The 26,529-nt window shown below is 38.1% G+C and overlaps 1 protein-coding gene across 1 annotated transcript in view; it reads right to left on the reverse strand.

Moving 5' to 3' along the window:
• Window positions 1-423: 423 nt before the first annotated feature.
• The window catches only part of ATP10A (ATPase phospholipid transporting 10A (putative)), a 110,950-nt gene continuing 84,844 nt past the window's right edge, over window positions 424-26,529 (reverse strand). The window contains exons 10-21 of the mRNA XM_053971582.1: window positions 25,348-25,909; window positions 19,944-20,047; window positions 19,646-19,772; window positions 17,424-17,608; window positions 15,729-16,050; window positions 13,319-13,395; window positions 9,839-9,964; window positions 5,483-5,683; window positions 3,170-3,250; window positions 2,975-3,079; window positions 2,434-2,621; window positions 424-1,708 (exon numbers count right to left, since the gene is read on the reverse strand). Of these exons, the coding sequence (XP_053827557.1) occupies window positions 1,003-1,708; window positions 2,434-2,621; window positions 2,975-3,079; window positions 3,170-3,250; window positions 5,483-5,683; window positions 9,839-9,964; window positions 13,319-13,395; window positions 15,729-16,050; window positions 17,424-17,608; window positions 19,646-19,772; window positions 19,944-20,047; window positions 25,348-25,909 (2,784 nt within the window). The 3' untranslated portion in view covers window positions 424-1,002. The remainder of the gene's footprint in view (window positions 1,709-2,433; window positions 2,622-2,974; window positions 3,080-3,169; window positions 3,251-5,482; window positions 5,684-9,838; window positions 9,965-13,318; window positions 13,396-15,728; window positions 16,051-17,423; window positions 17,609-19,645; window positions 19,773-19,943; window positions 20,048-25,347; window positions 25,910-26,529) is intronic.

Consider the following 26,529-nt stretch of genomic DNA (forward strand, 5'->3'; position numbering starts at 1 on the left):
TTTTGGGACTGCACATAGCCTGCTTTACACCAGGCTCAAATACCTCTGCTTAGCATGTACCCTCACAGCTGGTCATGCAGCTTCACCATCCCCAAGGACTCGATTTAAGCTGGCTGAAACAAAAGCAGAGGTGTCTCACAAAATTCCACTCTGCCAGTCCTTCACCCCACCAGCAAGTAGACCTCTTCAGTAACAGTGGCTGTGGTAGTCCTGCAGCACCCAAGATCATAGGCTTCCCAGCTCAAACTCTACAGCAGACATGAGGCACCAAGTCTTTGCCACCAAATCCTTCCTTACAAACAAGCGGTAAGCTTTTTGTACAGCATGATGTAAGGCCATGCTCAGCCAGACACCAGCTGCTCCAAGCGAAGGGCTGAGTTACAATTAATGCCAGACTGGGAAGTCACTTTGCAATATGGATGGTCATTTATTTATTTATTGTTTTATCATGACACATCAAATGCTATGGCTGCAATATCAGAACATGATGTCATTTATAAAATATCAGTATTATTAATGTGGTGGTAAGATATTGTTAACATTTACAGAGAGGCGTATAATAATTCCATAGCTTTGCCTCAGTGACAAAATACACTGGCAAGCAGATGATGGATGGAATATAGTGACTCTTTATTATCATGGTTTTTCCTCCTTGATTACTGAATGGCCTATAATGATATCAATAATTGTTGCTGAATCTAATCCTTTCAAATATGGTAGATAGACCCTTTGCTTTTACAGTATGTGTCAGAATAAAAGAGAAGCATCTGAAAAATAAAGAAAAGGCATTTCCTTACAAAATGAGATGAAAAAATAAAACAATATAAATGGAACTTTCAAGTGTTTCTTTTTATATTTAAAGCTCTTAATAAACTGTATTTAAACATTCTTAAATAATCATTCTGTACCTTTGATTTTCTGTTTCACCGTTGGAAACAAATAGAGTAATCTCACTATAAATGTGTGCAAATAGAAAATATATAAATATATTTATGGCCCACGTCATAAAAAGGTGGTCTCAGAATTCTCATTTTTACAATGATCGGCTGGGTTTCCTTTCATTTTGTCCTGCAAGTTATTTGAGCTCTCGTCTTTTAAGCCTTTGAAGTCCACATGCAAAGAAGAGCCAAGCACACACATACTGTCCTGTGTTTCATTTTGTAAACTGCTTGATGACACCTGTAAAACAGTCCCAATGTGACTGAACAGTGGAGTTGATGTGATCCACTTCAACAAACTGAAGTCTGCTTGGTCGACCGCTGAGCTCCATGGGAATGTTGTTCCCAGAGGCAACAACTCCACCTCTGAAGTGCCACATCGAACTTCATGAAACCCCACGGACCTTTCCAGACCACTTGCTGATGAGGGGAGCTTGTTTTCCTCATACAACACAGCACTCTGGGGAGAGGCAGCTGCAGTCTGATCTGTTTTATGGTCTGCCTTTGTGTCCTCTCGGAGAAGTGACTCCCTTGTTTGAGGAGAGGCTGGCAAAGGAGTGCTTTGGTTATCAGCCTTATAACAATCACTAGCATTTGAGCCAAGGCTCGGGGAGAAGCTGTCTGCAAAGAGTCGTGTCTGACACATTGTCTCCTTTACATTCAACTTGGTGAGAAGCTGGGCACGCGTCTCTGGGGACAGTTTACTCAACTGGCGTCCAAGCTGAAGCTGGGTTGGGAATAGTGTTCCCTGAAGGGTTCTGTACAGGAATCTGCAAGATGAGAATGGGCACGTGAGAAGAAATGAAAGAAGGAAATACCCAAAATGTTATTAAGGGAAAATATCCAAGACAAAAGTGCAACACAGAAAAATAAGACAGTTCTGTGTGCTGTTCCTATGCTCTACACAAGAAAGCTGCAGATGGACAGCTCTGGATGCTGTGCTCATATTTTGATTAATAACTTAATTAGGCAGTGTAATAAATCTGTATCTTTATCCAGTGATCAGTGGATCAGTTCATCCTCATCAGGAAAGATGAAAGACTGTGTGTAATCATAAGGTGTTGTGATTACACACAGTCTTTCATCTTTCCTGATGAGGAAAGGCAATGGGGATAAGTCTGCAGAGCAAGCTTCCTACATCTACAAATAAGCAAGTATGTTCACAACATACTATCAGAATTTGGGTACTGTGCATTTTATGTGAGGATGAACTGAATCTGGAAGCATCACAGAAAACCTCACAGGGTAGCAAACCTCTGCATGGCCAGGAGGTTTGACCAAAAGTCTACAATTATCCCATTCCTGTGGTCCTTGGCCAGGAGCTGTGGTCTGTTCCTGCGGTCAGGAGCACAGAATAGGTTAGACAACCTGACTTCAAATAATCAGCTTCTGAAAGAAACTGACTTCGCTGTTAGGCAGAACAAAAGATGGGGAGTGGAAAATGTTCTTGCTCTCCCAATCATATGCATACAAGATGTGAGAGAAGATACAATACCTGGGCAGCAATGCAACAACTGGTGATATAATACAAGTGAAATAGAACATAGGATCTCCCATCAGCCTTTCCATTGTCCAGTAGGGATTGGATGGAGGATGGCAGACTGGGCAAGAAGCATTGTAAACCAGAGCCACAAAGAAAAACAAAATGATACTGAAGATGCAAGATGACCAGTGGAGGAAAGTCTAGAACAAAACCAAAAAAAATCAGCAACATAAGTATAATGAATCTTTATATTCTGATAAGCTTGCTGTGACTTAATTAAATTAAAACTTATTAATTTCTGGAGTCAAATCCATGCACAGCAGAGTTTAGAGCCTTGTATATTTAAAAAATCTTATTATAAATACAACACTAAAAAGCTGTTTGCAGATCATATTTTAAAACCTTTTCAATGCTTTTTAAAAATGACTGCTAAAAACAGAATGTGCTGAGGGAAAGAAGCAACCATCTTATGTTTTTGAAAGGTGGCACGACGAGAAGAATTATGTCTATGCCAGTGGCTGGCATACATTTATGTAGGCTGTGGGTACCTTACCCAAGTTTTGGTTTCAATAGCCAAATGCAGGATGATGGTGAAAAGAGCTATTGTGGTGATGGGAGTTCCCCAGGAGAAGATATCCACCTCTGAATCATAGTAAGTCTGTAAGAAAGAAGACAGAATTTAGCCCAAGCTGTATTGCCAGTTCTCCTCTAAATGCTTGAAATAGAATGGCTTAAACCAAACACTTACAAAATAGGGGATGAAGAAGCAAACCAGGCTTTGATACATAGCATCAATCATGTTCATCCAAAACATGTGTGGTTGGTACTCCTGTGTCATAAAAAAAAAAAAAAAAAAAAAAAAAAAAAAAAAAAAAAAAAAAAAAAAAAAAAGAAAATCAGATCATAATGAAGATCCTATCTGCCAGGATAGGCATTTTGAGGGGGGTATTTCAAGGGCAGTTTTAAGGGCTTGGGAAAATAGCTTCATAATGTTGCCAATCATTTAGCTACCCTGGGGGATGAAGCATGAACAGTCTACATCCAAGTCACTCTGTTCTGGGATGAAAGTATTTTGCCTTTTTTTTTTTTTTTTTCCATCCAGAGGATGTAATTTTAATCTGATGCTCAGGCCAGGAAACATTTATGAAGGTGCCTTTTTTTATGCACTACAGTCAGACCACTAATGAACATGAATAAATGGGTTCTATATCACATAAGCATAACCACAAGCACAGGGTATTTACTGGCAGAAGAGAAAACAGAAAATGCACATGTACTTAGAGAACATCCACAAAAAAGGTCTTTAGTGGCAATTCATGCAACAATATATGCTACAAATATTTATATAAAACACATACATATATATATATACATATCTCTAAGTATGTGCATAAAATTGCTTGCTAAAACCAATATTAAATGAACATTTTGGTTTACAGAAATATACAATTGCAGGGATATGGATGGTCATATAAGGGACCTAGATATAAGGAAAAATAGTTTATAAATGGAAAAAAGTTTACATAATTTTGGTATATATTCTACATCTGCAACAACTGGGTTGATCAGGTCTTCTTCCTTTTGTTGAAAATATCATTGCAGACTAAAAATGGGAATGGAAAGATGCATAGAAAGAAATATGGTGTTACTTGACCACCTGAACTAACATGGTTAATTACTGCATCAGATTGCTCAGAGGGATTTTGGAATCTCCAGTGTTGGAGACATTCAAAACTGGATTAGTTAAACACCTGAGAAACCTCATACCGGTTTGAAGCTGTTTTGACCAGAGGTCTGGATCAGATGGCCTCCAGAGCCATCTAAACTATTCTATAATACTATATACCCTTTTGAAAGAGATCCCACCTGAAACAAGATTTTAAAGTTTTTAAAATCCCTTTTTAGGTAACTATAAAGAAAATACAATCAATAGATTTAAAAAAAAAAAAACAAAAAACAAACAAACAAAAACATCCCTTAGAATGATTTCTGGGCTTCTCTATGAGAAATGACTGTTCTGTGAACCTGGGAAACTTCTCAGTTTGCCAGCTGAAGACAGGCAGACATAACCTCCCAACAAGCCTTAAGGCATTACAAGATTTCTATCATCCTAAAAATGTGCAAGAGAAGAAGGTATTAATAGTACAGATCTTTCAAGTGTAATGCACTGAAACAGAAGAAATGTAGAAAACAGACAACAACAGATGAAAAGGACAGAGTTTGGACTAATGGACTAAAATAAGTTACACTCAAATTCTCCTTTCATCTTTCCAGGAGAGTATCTAGCAATGCCATTACATGTGTGGGGTACGAAATACAGGTGTACACTTGGAGGGAAAAAACACTTACTGTGTCCTCTCAGAGGACAGCTTTGTAAGACACTTTTAAGAAGGCTTTTGCCTTCAAAACAACGTCCCCATATAGATAGTTTTGCCAAATGGCAAGATTTTCCCACGGTACACTGTAATTACCAGGAATGGTTTGGCTCAAATTCCTTCTGCAATTCCTTTTGTTTTCATTGTCCAATTCAAGCAGACGGGGACAAGGTGTTTTCAACAGATGTTTCAGCTGAATCTGTCATCTGTGGCTACCTCTCTCAGAGACTAAGTTTATAGTGCTTACTACCAAGGCCATCTTTCTCTTCTTTTTGTAAAGGGCTGGGAACTGAAGTTTTGAGTAAGTACTGTGAGGTTATTCTGTAAAAGCCTACACTAGCTACAAGGTGCAATCTGTTTTATTTTTGTGGTTATTTGTGAGCCTGGACCATGAAGGAGGTGTTCAGTTTAGGCTGAATTAAGTCATCCAGCCTTCTCTCCTGACACATATTGAAAATATGGCTGGTTGGGGCTTTGGTTTTTTTTGTTAGTTTCTGTGTTTTTTGTTTAGGTGTACTTTTGGCATTTTGACTCAGGTAAGAAATATCACAAAGTAAAAACGCTGACTTCTCAGACTGTATTTACCACTCATCTACCCTTTAGGAGCAGGGCTGGTTTTCAGTTGAAACTAAAGATGTTCAGGAAAGAAATTGCTGTAATCTTGAAAGTAATCAAGAAGTTTTTACCTCCATATTCTGTCCGCTTTTATAGAGCTGAGGTACAGCAATTAACACTTCAGCTGGCACATCCTTATCCAGCACACCAGTAATAAGTTGTGGAAGAGAAGAGAAGAATAAATTAAAGAAGATCAGATACCACTGATCAATCATTGATGAGCCAGAGAACCCGCAGTAGAACTGGTACCAGAAGAGAAGGGCCACAAACATCTGAAACAGAACAAGCAATGATGGTAAATATAACAAGATAAGGAGGATCATCATCCCACTGTGTTCTGAAACCATTCTGATTCCAGCTCTGCAAGGACTTATCTATGAATGCTGAACACTTGAGCAATCCTTGTGAGGATACCTACTCTTTAACTCACTTCCTGATGCATGGACCACTTGGCTAAGCCGCAAACATCTGGCACACCAGCAAGTCTTTGTGCTGCTGCAACCTTAGATCTTGGGCATCACACAAAATTAAGGTTCAGCTGAAGTGAAACACTGAGGTGCAATTTAACTAACTATAAAAAGTTCTCCCAACCACCACCAAGCTCCAGGTAAATGAGTACTGATGTCACAGCACTTACACGACTACTGTAAGAACAAGAATTTCCACAATAATATCCTCTGCTGGCTGGAGATGTTTTGGGAGACTTTTGCCATTTACAACAGATAAATGCAGAGCTTTTTTGCAAGACCAACATGAGACCAGTATCAGTAAGGAAGGTGAAACTGTAAGGTCTAGAAAAGTTGTCTTAACTACTCAATCTTTGTGCTTTGACATTCAGCAAATTAGCAGTGCTGTAAAGATTCCTCAATCTCCCTTCTTCTTCAGCTTGAGGAAGAAATCAGCTGCATACACAGATGCAGAGGGGTTGTTCATCTACTTGGGTTGGAATCACCCAAAATGAAACAAATCACACAACTCATTTTTTCTACAATGTCTTCAGCATGGAGAATCCAGAGGGCTCAATAAAGTTGCTGATTTCAGATGATGATGAAGGATTTGAGGCCTAGAAAAAGATAGGCAGCTTCCTAGAGAAGGAAATAAATTCCCAAGCTTGGTTCTCCTAAAACTAAAATTTTTTATTATTCTTTGTAAAATGATTAAAACCAGAAAACTGTTGGAAACTGTTGAGGGTTTTGATCCTTTTAAGGATGAAGATGGGAAATTACATGACCTCTCCTTTCACTTCCTCTTCTTTTTGTATTCTGTTCTCAAAAAGCTTCCAGTCAGATGGAGAATGTTAACCCTTCATGAATTTTAGATATACAGAGAAAATCCAGATCTGTTCTGTGTGCCCAAATGTGGCTGAAAATTAAACACAGGAGGAACAAAAGGCTATGTGTGCTTAGTCAGTGAAAGCTGCTTTAAGGACAGTAAACCTGTCTTGTAAAGGGGAATTGACATAGAATAAGAGGAGAGTTCTGCAGTACACAAATGTACATACATGTACATGTATATATATATATATATATATATATATATATATATATATATATACACATAAAGTAAATAAATGCCAGGGAAAGTTTACATACTACATTGAAGTGGCATGTATATGAGCAGCAAATACACCTCACTGTTAGTGAGCCCCTTCTATAAATTACCCTAGGGAAAGTTAAATGGTAGTATTTTTGTAAGCACAACCTCTAGAAATGTTTCTCTAGAAAAAATACCTTCCCAAACAAGACTGAGTTACCAAAGCTTACCCTCTTCAATACAGTTGTCTGGGACATGGCAGTTTCATTCCAAAATTTAACATATTTTGAAAATTATTTTTTCTCCAACCCAAAAAAAAAAAATTCTTGAGTAATTTCTCAAAAAGAAATTACAATAAATATGTGAATTTATGTACTTTTTTCCACTGTTTTAAAACAAAATGCAGCTAATCCTGGACATAGTAAATTTCCTCACTAGAGCCTTGCTAACTTGTCTTGGAAACAATTTGGCTCTGGCAAAAATAGGCATTTTGATGAAAATACAGTCAGCTGAAAATCTTCCTACCACCTCTACTATTGGTCTTAATAGTGCTGTTGAAGAAAGCTATTCAAATAAATGAGGCTTAAATCAGATTTTCTTTTTCTCCTGAAATTTTATTTTGTATTAAACAAGTTTTTTATTTTATTTCAAATGTTCCAGGTTTCTCTTTGTCCCCTGCCAGATGAGACTGGCAGATGAATGTGGTCCCAGAGAGAATTTCTCAGTGAATTAAGTATATGTTAAAAAATTTTCAGTGCTGCCTTGCAGAGACAATGTATAAACAGGAAGAAGATGTGCATACTTGTGTAGGTAAAATTTTGTTTACGTGAAATCCCTTTTCATCAAGCTCAGATATTGCCAGTCATGCTATGTTTTAGTTTCTATTTTACTTGTATTTTTATCATCTCCATGAAGCTAAACATCTTCTTGGATAAGTCATCTAAGTTTCAAAATGGCTTTTGCAGCAATGTGAAGTTTAAATTTTAAATTAGATAGGTTCTAGTGGAGAAAATTTCATAATATGGACAAATGGGGGAAAAACCCACTTGAGCAAACAGAAAACTTGCAGAACATCTGCAGTGTAGCTATCTTGACTCTCTTTGGAGAATCATCCAGAATAGTGTCCTTGCAGAAGGTTCGGGTGCTCCTATCTTTCTATTTTTAACAATCTTTCCTTAAGGGCAGGCACTGTGTCAGACATATTCATGTCTATATCCTGGATATCCAACTACAGTTTAGAGTAAGAAGCAACAAGTATTTATCAGAAAGCTTTGAAGGCTGCCAAAATTCAGCCAACACAAAGAGATCTCTTCAGTTATTTTCTAGCCTTGAGGCAGTAGCTTCTGAAAATGTCTTATTAAAAATGGCATGAGAAATAGTACTTGTAATGAAGGGCAGTTGTACCACAGAAAATGGAAGATTTTATCCAAGCTGAACAAAAGCATTGATGTACAAGCAGCATCTCTGGCTGCTGATTGCTGGAGTGTCTTATGTGCATTACTTCTGGTTTTGTTTTTTTTTTTTTTAATTTTTAATATAAGATGGCTATGCATACACCTCTTGAAAGTTCAGATTTGATACTGTCAATGGGTACCTTGGAAACATCCAGCACTGGGGATGGGAGTACAGATGTTCAGCATCATTCAGGATCAAGCCTTAAAACTGATGCATCTGAACACCACCACATGTTTTCACTGCTGGACTTCAACAGGTGGCTCTCTCAGTGCAGCATTACTTAAATCTGCTTGCTATTTCTGACTCAAGCAGCAGCTCAGATCACAAAGTCCCTTCATTATTCTGAAAGGGCACTTGCATGCAGTCCCTTCTCTGACCCCAGAATGTATTTTAACACCCTTGTTTTAAGAAAAGATACTTCATTAATCCTTTAGCACTCTTAGGCATTCTGGTGAAGTTCAAAATTTTGAGCAAATGATGGTTTTATTCTGATAAAAATTGAGGATTAGATTAAAATTGAAAAGCAACTTTTACAAAACTGAAAGACACTTTTTTCCTTATACTGAGGACAAAATCCAGACTCCTGCACACAATTCATACATTGTCCTCTTAAGCAAACAGGTATGAGAGCTCTATCTCTCCTCTTTTTCTTGGGTCTTCATATGCCTTGCTGACAAGGTGATTTGTAGCTGTTGAAAGTGAGCAAATATATGTGCCTGCCAGTGACTCCCACCCAGCTGGTGGTATTCTTGGTTTCCTTGTTAGGCTGTTTTCAATCAATCATCTTTGTACTCCAAGATCAATGCAAAGGGTCTTTGTTGAGGCCAAGGAGTTGAGCTGCATCTGGCTTGATGCCCAGTACTAGATTGAACCCTGTTTCATACACCAGGGAGGAAACACAGATCAGTCGTCTGTTCTTTACCACCGTGTGCTTCCTTTCTAATGAACTCTTTTGATTAGTTGGAAATAAGATAAATCAAGAAAAAAAACTTCCCAGTCTCTGCATGCATCTGAGACACAGAGAGGACTCAAATTATCTCAAGTCACTAAGAAATATGTACAGTGATTCATAAACAATGATGAGATACAGTCAGGAAGAGAAAACACACTCAACTGCTACTTGGGACCAATGCTGGATGACTTTGGCATTGAAGACTCCTGTATCCAGCCAGCTAAATCCTGCAAAACTGCTCTGTAAAGAAACTTTTCTTCAACAGTGCTTGTTATTTGTGTTACCTAATTTGCACATTCAGCAGCACACTGTAGCTGTTATGGAGTGGGTCCCGTATTTCTGCAAATGGCAGCCAGCTGTCTTTCAGCTCTGCAAATTTCTTTGCAGCTTATTTATAAACCATTTGAAGGCTGACCTAATGCTCACTTAGCACAAAATAAACCCTGGAAACATGTGGTGCCATAAAGCTGCCAAGTCAAACACTTACTGCATTTTTGTAGAAGAAATACAGCACCATGTTGGCGAGTCGGGAATAACACCAGTGGCCATGAACAAGCAAAAGCTTCTCCAAATGCCTGAACCTCGGGATTGCAAAGTCGCTTGCCATCACCGCCTTTAATGAAAAAAAGGTTGGAATCATTATTGTAAAGCACCACCTTCAACACTAACAATGAATCTAGTCATCTTCTCGACTCCTACAGGCAGTGGAAGTTGTATTCATGAAGAATGAAATTCATGACAGTGCTTATGAAGTGCAGCTATTGCTGCACAGATTTGAAATACACATGAGCAAACGCGGCAGCTTGGCAGGACATGCAAGGCAACCTGGTCCTCACCCAGAGGAGATTACAGCCTACATTGCAGATGGTGACAAGCAACAACAAAAACCAAGAGGTGGGAGAATAGCTGGCAATTGCAGTTGCATGAGCATGAAGGCCCAGGGTTTATGTGTGAAGACCTTGGTGGATGTATCTTTCTCTGTAAGAACTACAGCGTACTTACAGGGCAAAATGAATTTCCAGAGAATAAGATAAGAACAGCACAATTAAGTGGTTGCATCATAATGTTTTGACTTTAAAAGATAAAACAATAAAAATATTAGTTTTAATTTAATTTGCAGACCTGGTTTATAGAGTTTACTTGGCTGTCCTGAGATATCAGTATTTTGAGGGATTTTTTAAAATCACACATTTTCTGTAACTGTGTATGAGAAAAAATCACACTAAATGAGAGTCCTCTGGGACTGTGTAGACTGTCAGATGACATTGACAAAATGAATCACAGTTTCTCTCTAATTCTGACTAAATTTCAGGGTACTGTACATCTAGATGAGACCTACTTGTGATATCATGGCTGTTTCATGATTTTCCTTATCCCTAAGACCACACTAAGATTTAATTTAGTAATAATTTCCATTTCATTTTCTTTTTTGGTATCACCTTTCTTCTCACAATTCAGTTCAGCAAAAACAGGAAGAAAGGTGAAAACCTCTAAAGGACAGTATCTTCCTTACACTCTGCTGGGTATATTTTGGCTGTATTTTTAAATGAGAGACATATTTCCATTTAAGTTTTCCTAATTCTCTTTCTTGGTAAAACATCCACAGGGCTCAGTTTTCCCAAGTAGGTGCTTGTAGAAGCTATTAAAATAAACTCTAAAACAGTATGCAAGAGAAGGTGTAAAAATGCATTGCAATTTAAGCAGTAGATGTATAAAAGGACTGAGACACTTTTTAATAAGTTGACACATCCTAGGATTTCTCAGGTACTGAGACACCCTTGTTATAACCTCCCTGCACAGAAGTCTGAATTGTCTTGCAGACACACAGCTATCTTGCAGTTTGAGAAGACAGCTATGCTATGTCTGCTTCCTTGTCCTCCACCACATCTCAGCCTATTCCAATGTCAAAACAAAACCGTTAGTTTCATTTGTGCTTCTAACATAGTGCTTCTCAGCAGACTGTGAGAAGTGTCACAATTTTTTTCTTTTTTTATTCTATTTTTATTATGGTGAGGAACACAGAGAGAAAGATATGTTATCCAATTACATTTGCATGTTTACTTAGGCTCAAAATACCCACTTGATTTTCACATTTTATTTTTTTTTTCTTCCAGCTCCACATGCTTCCACAGAATGTGGAAAGAAAATAAATCAGACCGTATTGCTGTCTTAGGCATCTAAATGCTCAACGCCTTCTGAGTACCTGCATGTGTACAATTCTGACAGTTGTTTATAGTAAAGAGGTCTGTGTGCCTCCTTAGGACTTGCAGTAAGGGAAAGGATCTATAAACATTTTCCACTCTGCTGAACTTTCATTTAGAAATAAAACCAGGTAGTTTAATGAGTTAATGAGAAAACAGCTTTCAGACCTGGATATACTGCAAAAGCCAGAGGGATTTGAGGACTGGTTATCTTAAGTGTATGAGCTCAACTGAAAGTGGCATAAAGGGGCAAAGAGTAAAAAAAAATGCTATGAACAGTTTATGTCTGCATTAGGAAAAGAAGTATCTGAATTAATACATAGATGATGGAGCTTGGTAAGTTCATAAGAGGTGGTAAGATCCAAGAAAAATGTTTGCAGCATATTTTTTTGGATTTATAGGTTTGGAAGGGAGCCCACAAAAGCAGCCTTCTCTGAGCTCTCTGGAGCTTGGACTGCCTGCAGAGTGATACTGCAGAAGTTATGCAGGATTTGAAGATGCATACACATTGAAAAGGGTATGATAAATAAGAAAGATATCCACTGACTTTTCTCCAGTGACCTGTCCTAGCTTCTGCTGATCTGGAGTCAGAAAATGCATAAAGTTGATACCCAAGTTCATGGCTCACTTAAATTTTTATTTTATAAGTTTGTGTGTTGACCAAAATGAATTGCAGCATTCATGAAATCCCATGAAATAAAACTCTATAGCCAACTTGTGCACTGTGTGAGGGAGGTCTCTCTTCCCTTTTGAGCAAAACATCCAGCAATGTTGCAAAAAATGCAATTTGGGTCAGAGAACCACCCACTGGTAACTATGTTAAGGAGCATGCTCATCTGCTCAGGTCGTCAGGATGGAAACACTTCCCACTTTCCTGGTAGAGCTATTTGACATAGACTCAGCTACTCTGTTTTCTCTTGCAATCAGCCTGCATACAAGGCAGGTTGTGGAAATAAGGTATCCTCCTTGTTCTCTGTGTCTTACTGCCACGTCTGGTCCTAACACTGCAACTGATCTGCACTAGCAGTAGAGGAGGCTGAGATAATACATACATCCTATACATATACATCCTCTCTTCTGGGGATGAGAGAAGTGCCTCTTACACAGTAGTAAATGCAGTAATCACAGGTGGAACACATGCAGAAGACTATAAGACAAGGACCCTCATACTGCTATTCCCTGTGACTGGAAATGTGGCCAAACCATGACTTGCTAAAAGGTGTAAGGAGCAGTGGTACTGCAAAGGGCCACAATTTCTACTTTCTTTACTGTTTTGCTGTCTGAATAAGCTGAGTGAATGAGATGTGTGGGTAGCTGGGCTAAGAGTCACCACCACACCATGCAAATAGCTACATTAGTTGTACTGACTTATGCAGCCACTCCATAAAAGAAGTATACCCAAGCAATACAGGAGAGGGGGGCAATAAGATGAACCTTTATTTCCTAAATAATGCATAGCTGAGCTCTTTTTCTCCTTTAAACAATTATTTAGCTAATTATTTCTTTAATCATATTGCTTAGAGAGATCTGATAAGTTCAATTTTCTGAGAAGGCAGAGTGTGTGTAAACTCATCAGAGATCTCAGAACAAGTGTAAGCTCAAACTCAAGCTGAAAGAGCCCTTATAAGACAAAACTGGCACTCCTCAGCACAACTTGCTGCTTTTCCTTTATTTGTGCTGACTATCCAGAGGCAGTCTGAACAATCTGACCTACAGGAAGACTCACGTCCTCATGGGAGTGCTTTCCACTAGATGAGCAACATTACCTGCATGCCTTCTTGACCAGAGATCCCCACACCAACATCTGCCACTTGGATCATGCTGACATCATTAGCACCATCACCTAAAGATGACAAAATGCAGTTTTGCTATCACTAACAGACCAACAACAGCTGGCAGCAACAAAACAAAGTTATGGTTACAGTTACACAATAACAGTTGTTATTGAGTGTTGGTTGAGTATAGTAAGAGAGACATTTACTAAGTGTTGGTTGGGTGTAGTAAGGGAGATGTGCAGTAGGAGAGGATACACCTTTAGAATATAAGGTTCAAAGCTTGCAAAGTTTCCAAGACATTCTGATCTTTTTAGACCTTTTTATCACAGGAAAGTAACAACAAAACAAATTAATCTCTTTTCAATAATACCTAAAATTCAGGTATGAGGCTTGAACTGCACCAATAGTAAACAGTAGAAAGATGAGAAGCATCCCCAACAGTTCTGCTTCCTAATTAAGAGTCTGCCTGCGATCAGGTATGACTAAGAATTAAATGTGCAAGAAGGCCTAAAGCCAATGAAAATGCCTACCCTGTAAAAATACTAAAAAAAGTTAAAAAGTAGATGAATGAAAGAAAAAGTCAAGAGAGTAGGGTCGACCAGTCCGAGATCTTCAGTACACCCAAGACTGGTAGATTTAATTGGAATGGTTGCAGAGCCAACACCCTCTACTCTGCTTCCAATCACGATCCCACAAGTGATATGTGCCATAGACAGGATACCAGAATGAGATATGTATCTACTTCCTATCCTCTTAAATTTACAGCCAGTGTACTAATGGAAAATGATACTGTATTAGCTTATAATATGACAATTGGTTTTAAACTTCAGTGGCTGAGGTGCACACCTCATTTCACCAGTTTCCCTGCTGTTGGCACGTGTAAGGGTGGTATCCACTCACCAGACAAAGCTGATGTCTTTGTGACTGTGTGATACAGAATCACAGAATTCACAGAATCACAAGGTTGGAAGAGACCTTCATGATCATCAAGTCCAACCTGTGCCCTAACACCTCAACTAAACCATGGCACCATGCCATATCCAATCTTTTTTTAAACATATCCAGGGATGGTGACTTTACCACCTCACCAGGCAGACAGTTCCAGTACTTTATCACTCTTTCCATAAAAAACTTTTTCCTAATATCCAACCTGTATTTCACTTGGTGCAGCTTAAGACTGAGTCCTCTCTTTCTGTCAGTTGCTGCTTGGAGAAAGACCCCCACCTGACTACAAGGAAGTAGTCCTTCCTTTCAGGAAGTTGTAGAGAGTGATAAGGTCACCCCTGAGTCTCCTTTTCTCCAGGCTATAACCCAAGTTAACTCATGTTGGTTAAAAGGGGGGGGATGCATACAGCTAGGCTTTAAGCCAGAACAGGAGCTTAAGCTCAGCTCATAGGCTCAAGATGCTCAGAAAGAATGAACATACAAGCTGCCCAGTCTCCACTAGTGTTTTTAAGCATGCTGGATAATTCAAGTTAACGAGCCAGATGTTTTTTACAACATATGCAAATTATTATGTTCACAGTCAGCTAGCCAAAGATATAAATTCAGTAGGAGGGAGGCATATTTGACATATTATATTAAGCATGAAGATTGTGATAATCAGCACATACTTGGTGATGTTGTTGTCACACAAGTCTGGAAATTATTACATGTACTTAGGGTTTCTAATGGGCAGGTCCAACCCATATGTGTTCCAGCTATAATTAACCAATACAGAATATGCTGAAATAATATCTTCTAATGAAACATTAACCTAAATGTGAGATAGGGAAAGAAGAGCTGGTTGACTTGTGTAAAAATCATAGAAACACGGAAGATCCTGTCAAACTTAAGAGAGATGGACTGCCAAAGTCTCCCATTAGCCAACTGAGTGATTAGGTGGGAAGAAGTGTAAGTGTTGTTATGATACCAGTTGTAAATTCACTCTCTATAATGACAAGGCCAAGTCTCAACCTGTGCTGTATGGCTGACTTGTGATGATAAACACAGAACCTTGAATTTAAGCATGATCGGATGAAACAGCACTGAGCACAATTTTTTGGGGTGTAATACAGTGATTGCAAAATGGTATTTTGCACAGTATAAGATAACCCAGTTCTTCACAGCTGTGTTTAGACATGTCAAAACCTCTTAGCATAACTGGGTCCTGATTACTTAACTTCTGTAGGAAGAAATTCCAAATACTACTGTAGAGTTCTATTCTGGTTTTGAGTAAGTATGTTTGAATAAATATGTTAGAATTTTCCATCATGTTTTCAGACAAAACTGGAAGGCTGCTTCATTTGTGAGGCAGCTGGGAGGGTCCTGTTGCACGTCAAAAAAAATCAAAATTTTCAAGACACAGTATACATCAAGGCAGACTAGTATTTTAGTATAAACTAAAATAGGAGGTATTTACCTATTGCCAATGTCATTGCTTTGAGTTTGTCTCTGACTAGTTTCACTACCATGCTCTTTTGAAGTGGGGTAGAGCGACAACACAGGACTGAACGGCATCGCTTGGCTAGTGCAAGAAATTTATCTTCTAGCGCGGGTTCCAGGGCATAAGCTAGAGTCCTTCCATCAATGACTAGGCCCAAGCTGGAAAGCACAGAGGAAGAGGGTGGATAGAGAGGGGTGAACCCAACAGTCATGTTTCCAGTAGTTCCGTCTATTGTGTTGTTTGAAAATTTAGACTCTACGCATTGCAGACACTGTTCCAGCAAGACAGCACATGTCTCCTGAAAAGAAATTCAAAATAAAAATGCTTGAGAGAAAAGAACATGTATTCAAAGGCTTGTGTTTTCTGTATGTTTAGGCATAACTAATATGGGCAATGTATTATTTGCTGTTCTGTTAAAGTTTTAATTTCTAATAATCTTCTAATTGTTCTGAACATAATTCTTGCAGAAGGTATGACAACAGTGAAGAGTAGAAAGGCTTAAAATCTAACTCTTCTTTAACATGCACTTTTATATGCTAAATTTCTTTTAGCTCCTTCTCAGAATAATAGTGCTGAGAAATGATATATAATTGGTACCAAGTTAAGTATGGTGATGAACACCATTATGGTGAAAACCATGTATACGCCCACAACTCAGATCAAAGAGTTATGCATTGTTAAAGGCCAATTAAAGGTTATTTAAGCTGAAATCCCTCTCCTAGCCACACTCAACTAGAAGATGTTATTGAGAATATACGAACATTTAAAAGAAATGCTATTGGTCTTACAGCAAAGTATGACTAAAAAGAAAAACCATGGAAAACTAATTTACCAGTTCAGTTGATACACCCAAGAATGGAAAATGCAGTTATCTTTTCTTCCTTTTTTAAAGAAATTGGAGCTGAATACTGATGGCCTACCTCTCCTCTGCTGATCTGAAGTCCAATTTTATCACCCCATAAAAGGACTACAGCACTATCAGTCTGGTTCCTTGTATGTTAGACTGTATCAGTAAACTCTTTGTGACTGCTTGCAAACAAGTTGAGCACAGGAAAGATCAGTAATTCAGAAGGATTAGAAAAGGTCTGTTAGGAAGCAAGGCATTACTGTGGATGTGGTTTTCTGCCTCTCACTGTTAGCATCAAAATTTACATATTGCTTCTATTTCCAGAGAAAAAGCCACCTGAGAAAACATGAATGACTGAGTTATCTAAATACTACATTTCAGTGGCATAAAATAAAGCACGAATTCTCAACAGGTTATCAGTTGCTTTCTTTCTCAACATGCACTTAACAGGTTGCTTTTAGACCCATAATAACAGGTTGCTTTTTAGACCCATTAGTGCCAATACACAGAAATAGGGATGTTTTGAGAATGCATACTGCAGAAAGTGATTTATGCTGCTATGGCATATTTTCATTCATGGTGGAGTTCACTACACAGTTACATGTTTTCAGTAAGGTTATGATACATGATGCTATGGTTTAGAAGCACAATTCACTGAAAAATATTCAAAGACATGTCCTACCTGAAAATTATAGATGAAGCAGGAAAAGAAGCAAAAAAAAAGAAAAAGGAAAAAGGAAAAAAGCCATCAAACTTTTAATTATACAAGTTGTAAATAAAGCAAAACTAGTTAATTAGTCAACTTGTATATTGGATCTGCTTACTGGTGATTCAGCATTCAAAGTGATGATTTCTTCATCGTGATCAAGTAGCTTGCAGGCATATGCAATATTAACAGCTGTTTCTTGCTTGTCTCCAGTAAGAACCCAAATCTGCAACCCAGCTTTGCGCAAGCTTGCAATAGTTTCTGGAACACCATCCTGCAAACGGTCCTCTATGCCAGTTGCACCTAAGCATATAAAAAAATAAAAATATTCCATATTAAATGAACATCTAGGGTTGCCCTTACATTTCAAGCTTAGATTACAGAAAAAAAAAAAAAAAACCAAAAAAAACCCCAAAAACAAAACCCAAAACAACCAGACCAGCTTTTACTGGGAGACAGCTAAACTACCAATGGTTGCAAGATTTGGGCAGCATTTTGGGGGTATTGAGGAAGAAGAAAGGAAAGTAGCTGTGGTAAATAGTTGCATTAACATTAACAACAAATTCAGAATTCAAAATGTCAAAAGCAACCAGATGCTACTCCCCAGAGGTTTACAAGGCTTATTGTCTCTATGCTCTATATCTACGTCATTTCTGCTGAATGTTGCTAGAGGAGCTATTGGTTCTTGGAAATAATTTCAGTTCCTAAAGGTCTTAACTGCCTTTTCTTAGCACTAGAAATTCCTCTTTTAAAGGGGACTAACAGCAGGACTGCAGCTTGGCAACAGCTGATTAGACTGCAAACATAAACCTTTTAGTGCCTTGTTGCTGCTCTTTGCTCTTGCAGAAAGATGCTGGTGACCAAATGAGATACAGCAGAGAATAAATCACAAATCTTTTGACCATGACATGAGAGCAAAATGTGTATTTTCATGTTTTCAATGCATCTTTCTACCTGTTATAAGTGACTGGGTATCTGTTTTTCACTTACATAAATAATTGACTGAGACAAGATTTTCATATATATGAAAAGTGGCAAAAAGCCACTCAGGACCAAGCTCAGTGTCACCACTGGTACATCAGTGCTCCACTGAGTGTCAGAGAGACTTCAACGTGAGGAAATGCAAGCCCTGCCACTAGCAAATGAGGAAGTGACAGACATGCAAATTACCTGAAAAACAAAACAAACTTTTCTCAGCTAATTATTTATTCTATGGTTCTTCCTTGGAAAAAAACATTAACAGCACGAAAACACATTCTTAGGGCAACGCTGGGAAAGCTATTGATATCTAAATAAAGAAAAATATATTCCAGACTGAATTTTTATTCTCACAACCTAATGATGACTGATCATTCCAAGCTACAAACTACAGTATGAGGTTCTTGGGGAATGATTGAACTGATAGTTTACTTCTGGCCAGAGCTTATTTGTCTGTCAGCTCAATTTCACTTTTTTTTTCCTTTTTTCTTTTTTTTTTTTTTTTTTAGCTCAGACTGCAGCCAGAGCCAACAGGTACACCCATGGTGGGAAATTGATTACTCTGGTCTGAATTAGACAACTCATGCCCCCCTTTAAGTCAGGGAAGAGAACCAGACACTTCAAGGGCATGATTCATCTAATCCTAAAGCAGATATCTAAGTCAGACCAAATGAACTACAATTTTTTTGTCTCCCCACTGGTTATATGTCGAGCCTTAGAGATCTGTAGTAGACACATTAAAAGTTGGGTGAGGTGGATCTGTCTCCCAGAGACAGGCATACTGGTAATTAGTGAAGGTCTTTCAACATCTCAACTCAAAAGAGTATGATTCAGCTCTTGCAATACTTTTTACATACACTGATTTTAACTGCAACCGCTTGCCACAGAATACACAGGTCCCAAGTGCATGTGCTGAACCTGATGTATGTGAAAGTTAATGCCTCCCACAGATGCAATTTGTGAGCTTTGCTTTGTGTGTGTCTCTGGTGCCCCTCGAGTCAGGGAAGTCTCTGACATGTTAAAGCAGCACTGAACTAATGAAATTCTGTGGACAGCTTGGGTCAAGTCCTCCTCTTCTTTAGAGAAGCAGTTCACATTTAGGATATTGTGTCAAATTCATCCCTGGTATTACTCCACTTATTTCACTAGTGATAAAATGTTGGCAGAAGCAAGGAAAACAGGGTATATCTTTTACGTTAATTATATCCTATTCCTTTGTGGTCCTGCACATGACAGCCATGATAAAGTCCCACGAAAGCCAATTTCTATACTGTCAGAAACAATTTAAGGGAAAGATTTCATAGCCAAGCTTTCAGAATTTTTATCACATTTTAATTTCATGTCCAGCTCTCATTTCATTACCTAGCAGATGCAGATTCTTCTCTATCCTCAGTGCTGACTGAAACAGAAGTTCTTCGCGATTTTCAATAGAGGATTCTGCTTCTAAATGAGTTTTTAACCAACAGCCATACTCTTCCTTGCTGAGAACCTATTACAAAGAGTATGTGAGGGCACAGTCAATATGATGCAAAGGCATTCATACTTTACTGAATAAAATGAAAAAGAAGTTATGAATCAAGAACAATAAAATAATAAATACCTTCAGTAATCTTTGTAAAGACTCTCCTTAAAAGCAAACTAAAAGCCTGCATTTACTTACTCTTTTTGCAATACAGAGGGTTCGCAGCCCATCTACAGCATAAAGATTAAGGTAATTCTGGGTTTTGCTTCGGATTTTTTTTTGATGTTTGCCCCGAGGGTCATCTAGATAAGAATAAAACCATAAATTACTTGTTGAAAAATAACAGCAGCTGAATTGCCTCAGAGAATAAAAACTTGTATACAGTGCTCACTGTACCAGCACTTTAATACTTTTAAAGAGGTGTTGATATTTCCTGGGAAACTCAAGTAAAACATTCAATTTTTTTTTTTAAAAAAGTCTTTTTGTTCTTTTTTCTGTCTTCCTTCTTCAAAAAAGTCACTGTGAATGTATGTGAGAAAGACCTTATTTTTTTTACTTAAGTGTTTCTTTCACCTGAGTATTTTAAGATACCATGATAATCTTCACAGCAAACAATACTGTCAGAAAGAGAAGTATGATTTCAAATACACTACCAGCAAATGTTTTCTGCTTCTCCACAGCTCCTCATGTGCAGAAAAACAACACTTAAAAATAGCACTCAGTCTTCCACCAAGGCTAATATCTCGAAAGAAGTGGAAACAGTGCTCTGGTTTGTATATCTAAGGGCACGAAGGTCCTTTTGTCTGTTACTGCTGTACTGATAGTTCCTATCAGCCTGAATCAAGGCAAGAAGTTCTGGGTGTGACTGTGCTTTCATTTAGAGAGAATTTGCACTTGCAGACCGCACAGCTAGCTTCTACCTCGGATGCCTCAGCAAAACTTCCACTTAGCTTTTAAGTGGAACCTTCACTTAAAGCCATGTGTAACTACTCAAAATGAGGACTGAGCATCTGTTTCTTTTCTCTACTTAGTTGGGACTGGTGCAGTGTGCTCACTCTGTGGTCAACATAGAGTACTAAATATGATGGCAGCACATTTTGTTCCATCTTATTACATGAAATGATGTCTCCAAAAATTAAAAACAAGTGATAATTCATCTTTTTTATCATCTAGGATCAAGACAAGTTAATAAAAAAGGTACTGTAGTAGCAATCTTTAATAATATGAATTTCAAGGTTAGCACTTAAGTACAAGGGGGTAAATTTTTAGATTGGAACCATTGAGTGAGAATGACTAGTACCTTCTGGCAGGTTTTCCTACTCCCTGATGTGATACACTTTTTTTTTACTAAGGTCTGAATACTTTCGGGGAATGTAGAATGATATAATTCTTGTAACTGGAGCTGTTCCTAAGTTCAATATTTGAGTTACTGGTACTTGCACAGTAACCAGTCACTGAGTCAGGTGACCACTCCTCACCCAAAGTCTGGGCACCTTGAGAGACCTACTACATACAGCACTGAATGAATGTGCTCACTTCTCATACTGAGAGCCTATGGGCACTATGCCATTATATTAAGCACTTAATACAGGTATATAAATTAGATGGCATAAGTGTCTTACTGTTTGTACTTTTCAGTGCCCATTTACCCAGTGTGCACTCATACTGATTTTGATCTTGCTATATACTGACTGCATATGTATATCAGTCTGTCTATAAAGTTACATAGCATTCAGCACTCTCATATTTATACAGCAGCAGAGTGCACAATTGGGCCTTCAGATGCTCCAGCAGAAACACATACATGTACTGATTTTGTAGAAATAAGGGAACTGTGAGTTTGGAATCCAAATATTCTGGGTTTTGTTCCATTTATCTCAACCATGTATCAGAACATTTAACTCACTGTACAGCTATTTTCTCACCTTTAAAGACTTTTCTGTCCTCTCTAGGTCTGCAAAGCTGGGAGTATATGTACACAGTTGCTCTTAAGGGACTCTGTGAAGATTGTGGTATTTCCTGCATATGTTCATTTCAGCTCCATCTGATTAAGGTCATGTGGTGACTTTACTGATAGGAATATTCTATTGGCTGGTAGGAATATTCTCATGGGCCTGTTCATCTACCTATTAATACTACCTATGCTATAACCGTTGATTGTCCCAAAGGGACAATACAGATATATTATCCCAGAAGGACATCCTTACAAGTATTATTTGCAATTGGAAAGCCTTTTCTTACACTATATATGGAAATATGCATATAAGGAACCAGCAGCCTAACACAGTTTCATTTTGCTACTTTTCCATTAGTGCATTATAACCTTTCTGGCACATTTGCTGTATAATATAAGAATTTTTTTTTTCCTGGGAGAAGTACTGCAGCAAACCTTCTTCGAGGCTTCTTGTATTAGTGAGTTTTTTTTAACTTTAGAACAATGAAGCAGGCAAGCATTCTTCCCAATTTATTGTGATACATTAACATTCTAGAGAAAAATACCATATTTTTTGCATATCCCACATGAAATCATCTTATGGGAGTGGCTATTTCAGTGGCTTACTGACTTCAAATGATTCAAACTTCAATAGGTGCTTAAACAGATCAAAAGCTGTTTCTATCCCTTTAAGGTTAAGTGGTGTTAATCACTTCAGAGCTGTCTGAATACCACAGGTGCTAATGCAGTGATCATAACGTTAAATGCTCATACCTCCTTCAATGAACAAGACAGCAACTCTCTACAAGTAGAGATATGTATACTATTTACTGTGCAAGTTCTCATTTCCAGCATATCAATGAAGGCTAAAGACCCTTACAGCTGTTCATGTGCCTCATCAGTCCTACCCTCAGATTTATCTTGTGCTCAGAAGTTAGAAGGAGGGAAGGAATCTCTTGCAGACAAAACCCAGTTGTGGAGATTTTTTTTTTAGCTGGGATGCAGTGTCTGCTCTGAGCAGTGTGACCACATGTCAGTGAAAAACAGCAAGGAAGTCTCCTCCAGAAGAATGATAGAGAGCTAGTGGCCTTCTGCTTCTTTATTTCCTTCCATAATCTCAAGCTGCAGAAAGCCAATGCAGTCATTGTTTTCTCAATGATTTATGTTCACAGCTCCTGTACAAGCTGGATATTGACTCAAACAGTAGCTATCTTATTTATGAACATGGTGACTGTTGAGATAAAGTAAAAACAATACACTCTTGGGAATAATTTCAAGGCTTTTGGAAATATCTGTTTGCTGTCAGAATACACTAGGTTCCACAGTCTTAACTAGATATACAGGCAGAGCAAATAGAGTCAATTCATAATATATTAAAATTTTGAGGCTCGTGACAATTAATGCTTTCCTAAGGAAAGGAAGCTAAAACATAATACTTCTGCTTCTAATTTCAGGCTGTTTCTCTCATCATATTCTAAAATACTCTTCCTTCCAAACAGGAATCTTTGTTTCATGCCATGTAGTGTTTGAGCTGGGAGTTTACAGACATGGTGCTGCCTTGGTCCTTCAGTCTAAGGGCACAAGTCTCAAGACACACACTTGACCAGTGCACAGTTCACATGCCCCTGAAGCACTAAGATAGCATAGACCAAGTTGTGGGATTAGTTGTCGTATCCATTCACTTTTTAGTAATTTCCTTAAATTATAAGTGACTGAATTCTTGTAGCATTACATCTTCTCTCACACACGTATTCCACCATCACCAGTGAACTGGATAAAACCAACAACAGATCCCACAATATAGTTAACAGCCACAGCATAAATCTTTTGAGGCTCCCTCTACATCCATTGACACTAGGATACTGTGAGCAGAGACAGCTAATTCAGTTTCAGGCGTGAAAGATGCTCAAGAGAAATGTCAAATGCTTTCCAGACAGATCTGCTGAAACATACAAATTACTGAAGCCAGCAGGGGCTTAAGAGGACTAGAAAAAACAAGGGGAACTGCTTATGGTGTTCTAGTGGCTGCACTTCACATTGCTTGCAAAAGCAAAGCACACCAGAACTCATAGTTCAATATGGGCTAAAGAAACCCCAAACAAACAAAAAACCCAAATCAAAACAAAAAACTTCCTGCACAATTTCAGAACCACTTTCAATTTGCTTGCCTGTAATGATGGCGGATTTGCCCAGCTACAGACACTGCTCATTCCCACAGTGACCTTCAGGAACTCTGCTTCTTCTTCTCTGACATATATCACCTTTAATAATGTCGCCATTTTTTAATTTTCTAACTGGCCTTACTGTTTTTACCTAGGTGGGTCCTAGACCTGCCTGAAATTTCCCTGAAAATTCCTTAATCCATTGAGTCTATGGACATTGCAGCTTTGAACACAGTCTGTTATATGGTGGCAAAAAAAATTTAAGAACAGGCATAAAATATTTTTTCTTTGCTAAATGCTCAGTTCTCATTCTGAGAACTCATTTCCAATCATTATTTTTCTTGGCATTAGAAATTTTCAGTGCTAAAAATTCTCTATTAGTAGGTTGGAAGGAAAGAAGTTTCCATAGATGTTCTACGTGCCTTCTGTGATATCAGATCTTTGCTAGAAAATGATTCGTGAATACTTTGTTGTTAGTTAAGGTCAAGTTGTTCTTAATTTTTTTGGCTCAGCTTTGATTTATATGGCTGAAACCAGAAAACTAATGCCAACATTTTTTCTGTGTTTCATTAAACTAAAATTACACAGTATAATCCTTTCACAATTGTTTACTCCAACTAATGTCAAAGTAACCACAAAGTCAATGCTTTAGTGAAACATGGGAAGTACCTCTAGCACTTTGGGGTTCTGTCCATTCATATTGGGGTAATCTTTAAACACTACATGAAATTCAGTGTTGAAAATACAGTAAATTAGATGCAAACTGATTAATGCAAACTAAAACCCATGAGTCTCCTCTAACTTCTGAAAACTTACAGGATTCTTCTTGAAATCAACTGATTTACAATTAGCTATTTAAAGTTGTCCCTGCTTCCTAGGATATTTGGGTGCTGGATAATTCTCCATGCTTTAGGGAAATTCCATGTTCACAGCTACATGTCTACTGCTTGCTAGTCAATGATGGATTTGAAGCCAAGATTTCTTGTCGGAACAGCATCTCTCCGCCTTGCCACAACCTTTCTGTTTTGATGGCTGATTGATTCACATTGCCCTTTAGCATCATAGTTAAACACAAAAAAATGTGCTGCTTAATGCAACTTTTTCAGCAAAAGGATGTAAGGACTTACAAATGAAAGAGAGGAAAGCAGCAATAAAAAGTACTTCAGTTTCATATAAAACACGCAACTGTCCAAGCACTGCCAGGCAGGTTTTTATAAAGAAATGTAAATTGCGTTGGCTGAGTTGTAAGAAATTCCTTTAAAATAAACCTTGCTGGTAGAAGATCTTCTACAGAAATGATCTTCATTCATTCTTGTGAGGTAAGGAACCAGTAATTTGTTACAGCAAATTTACAATAATTACAAAGTATTATAAAAAAAGGGTAATGGTTGCCATTCTACAAAATGAAAAGCAGGCAAGTCTACTTGCTAGACAAGGCAGTAAGATATGATGAGATCTTCAGCAACTAACTGCTTCCCAACCCCCCAAAGGTAAGGAAGAGGTGTACCTGAAGAGCAGGGGAGAAGAAGATCCATAACAACTGAATCTGCTCCTTTAGTGTAAACATTTATTTCATCTGTGAGAGGATGCCTGACCACTACTGACATCCTCTTCCTGACGGAATCAAAGCCCAATGTATGTAATACTTCAAAGCTTAAGGTTCCCAGGTGAGGTAGCTCCACTGATACCTGGTCAGACAGCCTTCCAACCAGAGAACAGTTATATGCCCTTGCTGCATAGACGAGAGCAGCTTCATCTGGACTCTCTGCTTCATAACGGAGTTCTCCTTCCTCAGGTGCACCCCCCAAAGCCGTCCTGCCTTGCTGGGAGCTGTAGCCATTGTTATTCATCTGTGCAGAGTATGCCAGCTTCTCTTCCAGTTTTAATAAAGTGCTATCTGTAGATGTAGACGAAAGCGTGCTTAGACCAAATCTGTGCATTGATTTGCTTGTAGCTAGGCTAGAGGAACTGCTGCTGTTAGATCCAGAGGTCAAGCGACTTGGAGTGAATCTTCGTATGAAGTCTTCAATGGTTTTTACTGGAGATTTTAGTTCAAATCGGTCTCTAAACTTGAGATGAAGAAAACCCACCAATAAACAAATGTCAAAGAAAAGCCGTACAAGAATTCTGACACTGATAGTCAGTCTAAGCATCTGCAACTAAAGAGTAAAATTTCTTCGAGGGCAAAAAGTAATGGTATTTGTATTTTGAGAAAGGAAAGTAAATGGACAACACTGACTCTAGAACAACAAAATAACTCACTAGAATTTCAGAATTATACCTATGTATGAAAGCACATATATTTGTATTAAAACAGTTTTTTCTTCTTTCACCTCAGATATGACTAATGGATAGTCTATCAGTGTTGCACCACCACCATCAGCAGTGCATACTAAAAGCTTAGTATGAACTTGTCATCCTTCGAGCATAATCAGTGAAGGTAGTGAAAAAAAAGTTAATGCAGTATTTTTCTATTGAGAAGGGTGGTATCTCAAGTTTAATGAGAATATGCCAATGTTGAAAATATTCTTAAAAGACACATGTTGCGATAAGTAATTTCCCCCGTTGCTTTCAGCATTGAAGCATTTTGCTTCAGACTTATCATTCATCTCAGTTCACACAAATCTGTTCTAAAGATACAGTAGCAATACTAGTAATAGCATATTCATAGTAATATATATTATATTAT

Source organism: Vidua macroura, chromosome 2, assembly GCF_024509145.1.
Source record: "Vidua macroura isolate BioBank_ID:100142 chromosome 2, ASM2450914v1, whole genome shotgun sequence".
In the NCBI taxonomy this organism is placed as follows: domain Eukaryota; kingdom Metazoa; phylum Chordata; class Aves; order Passeriformes; family Viduidae; genus Vidua; species Vidua macroura.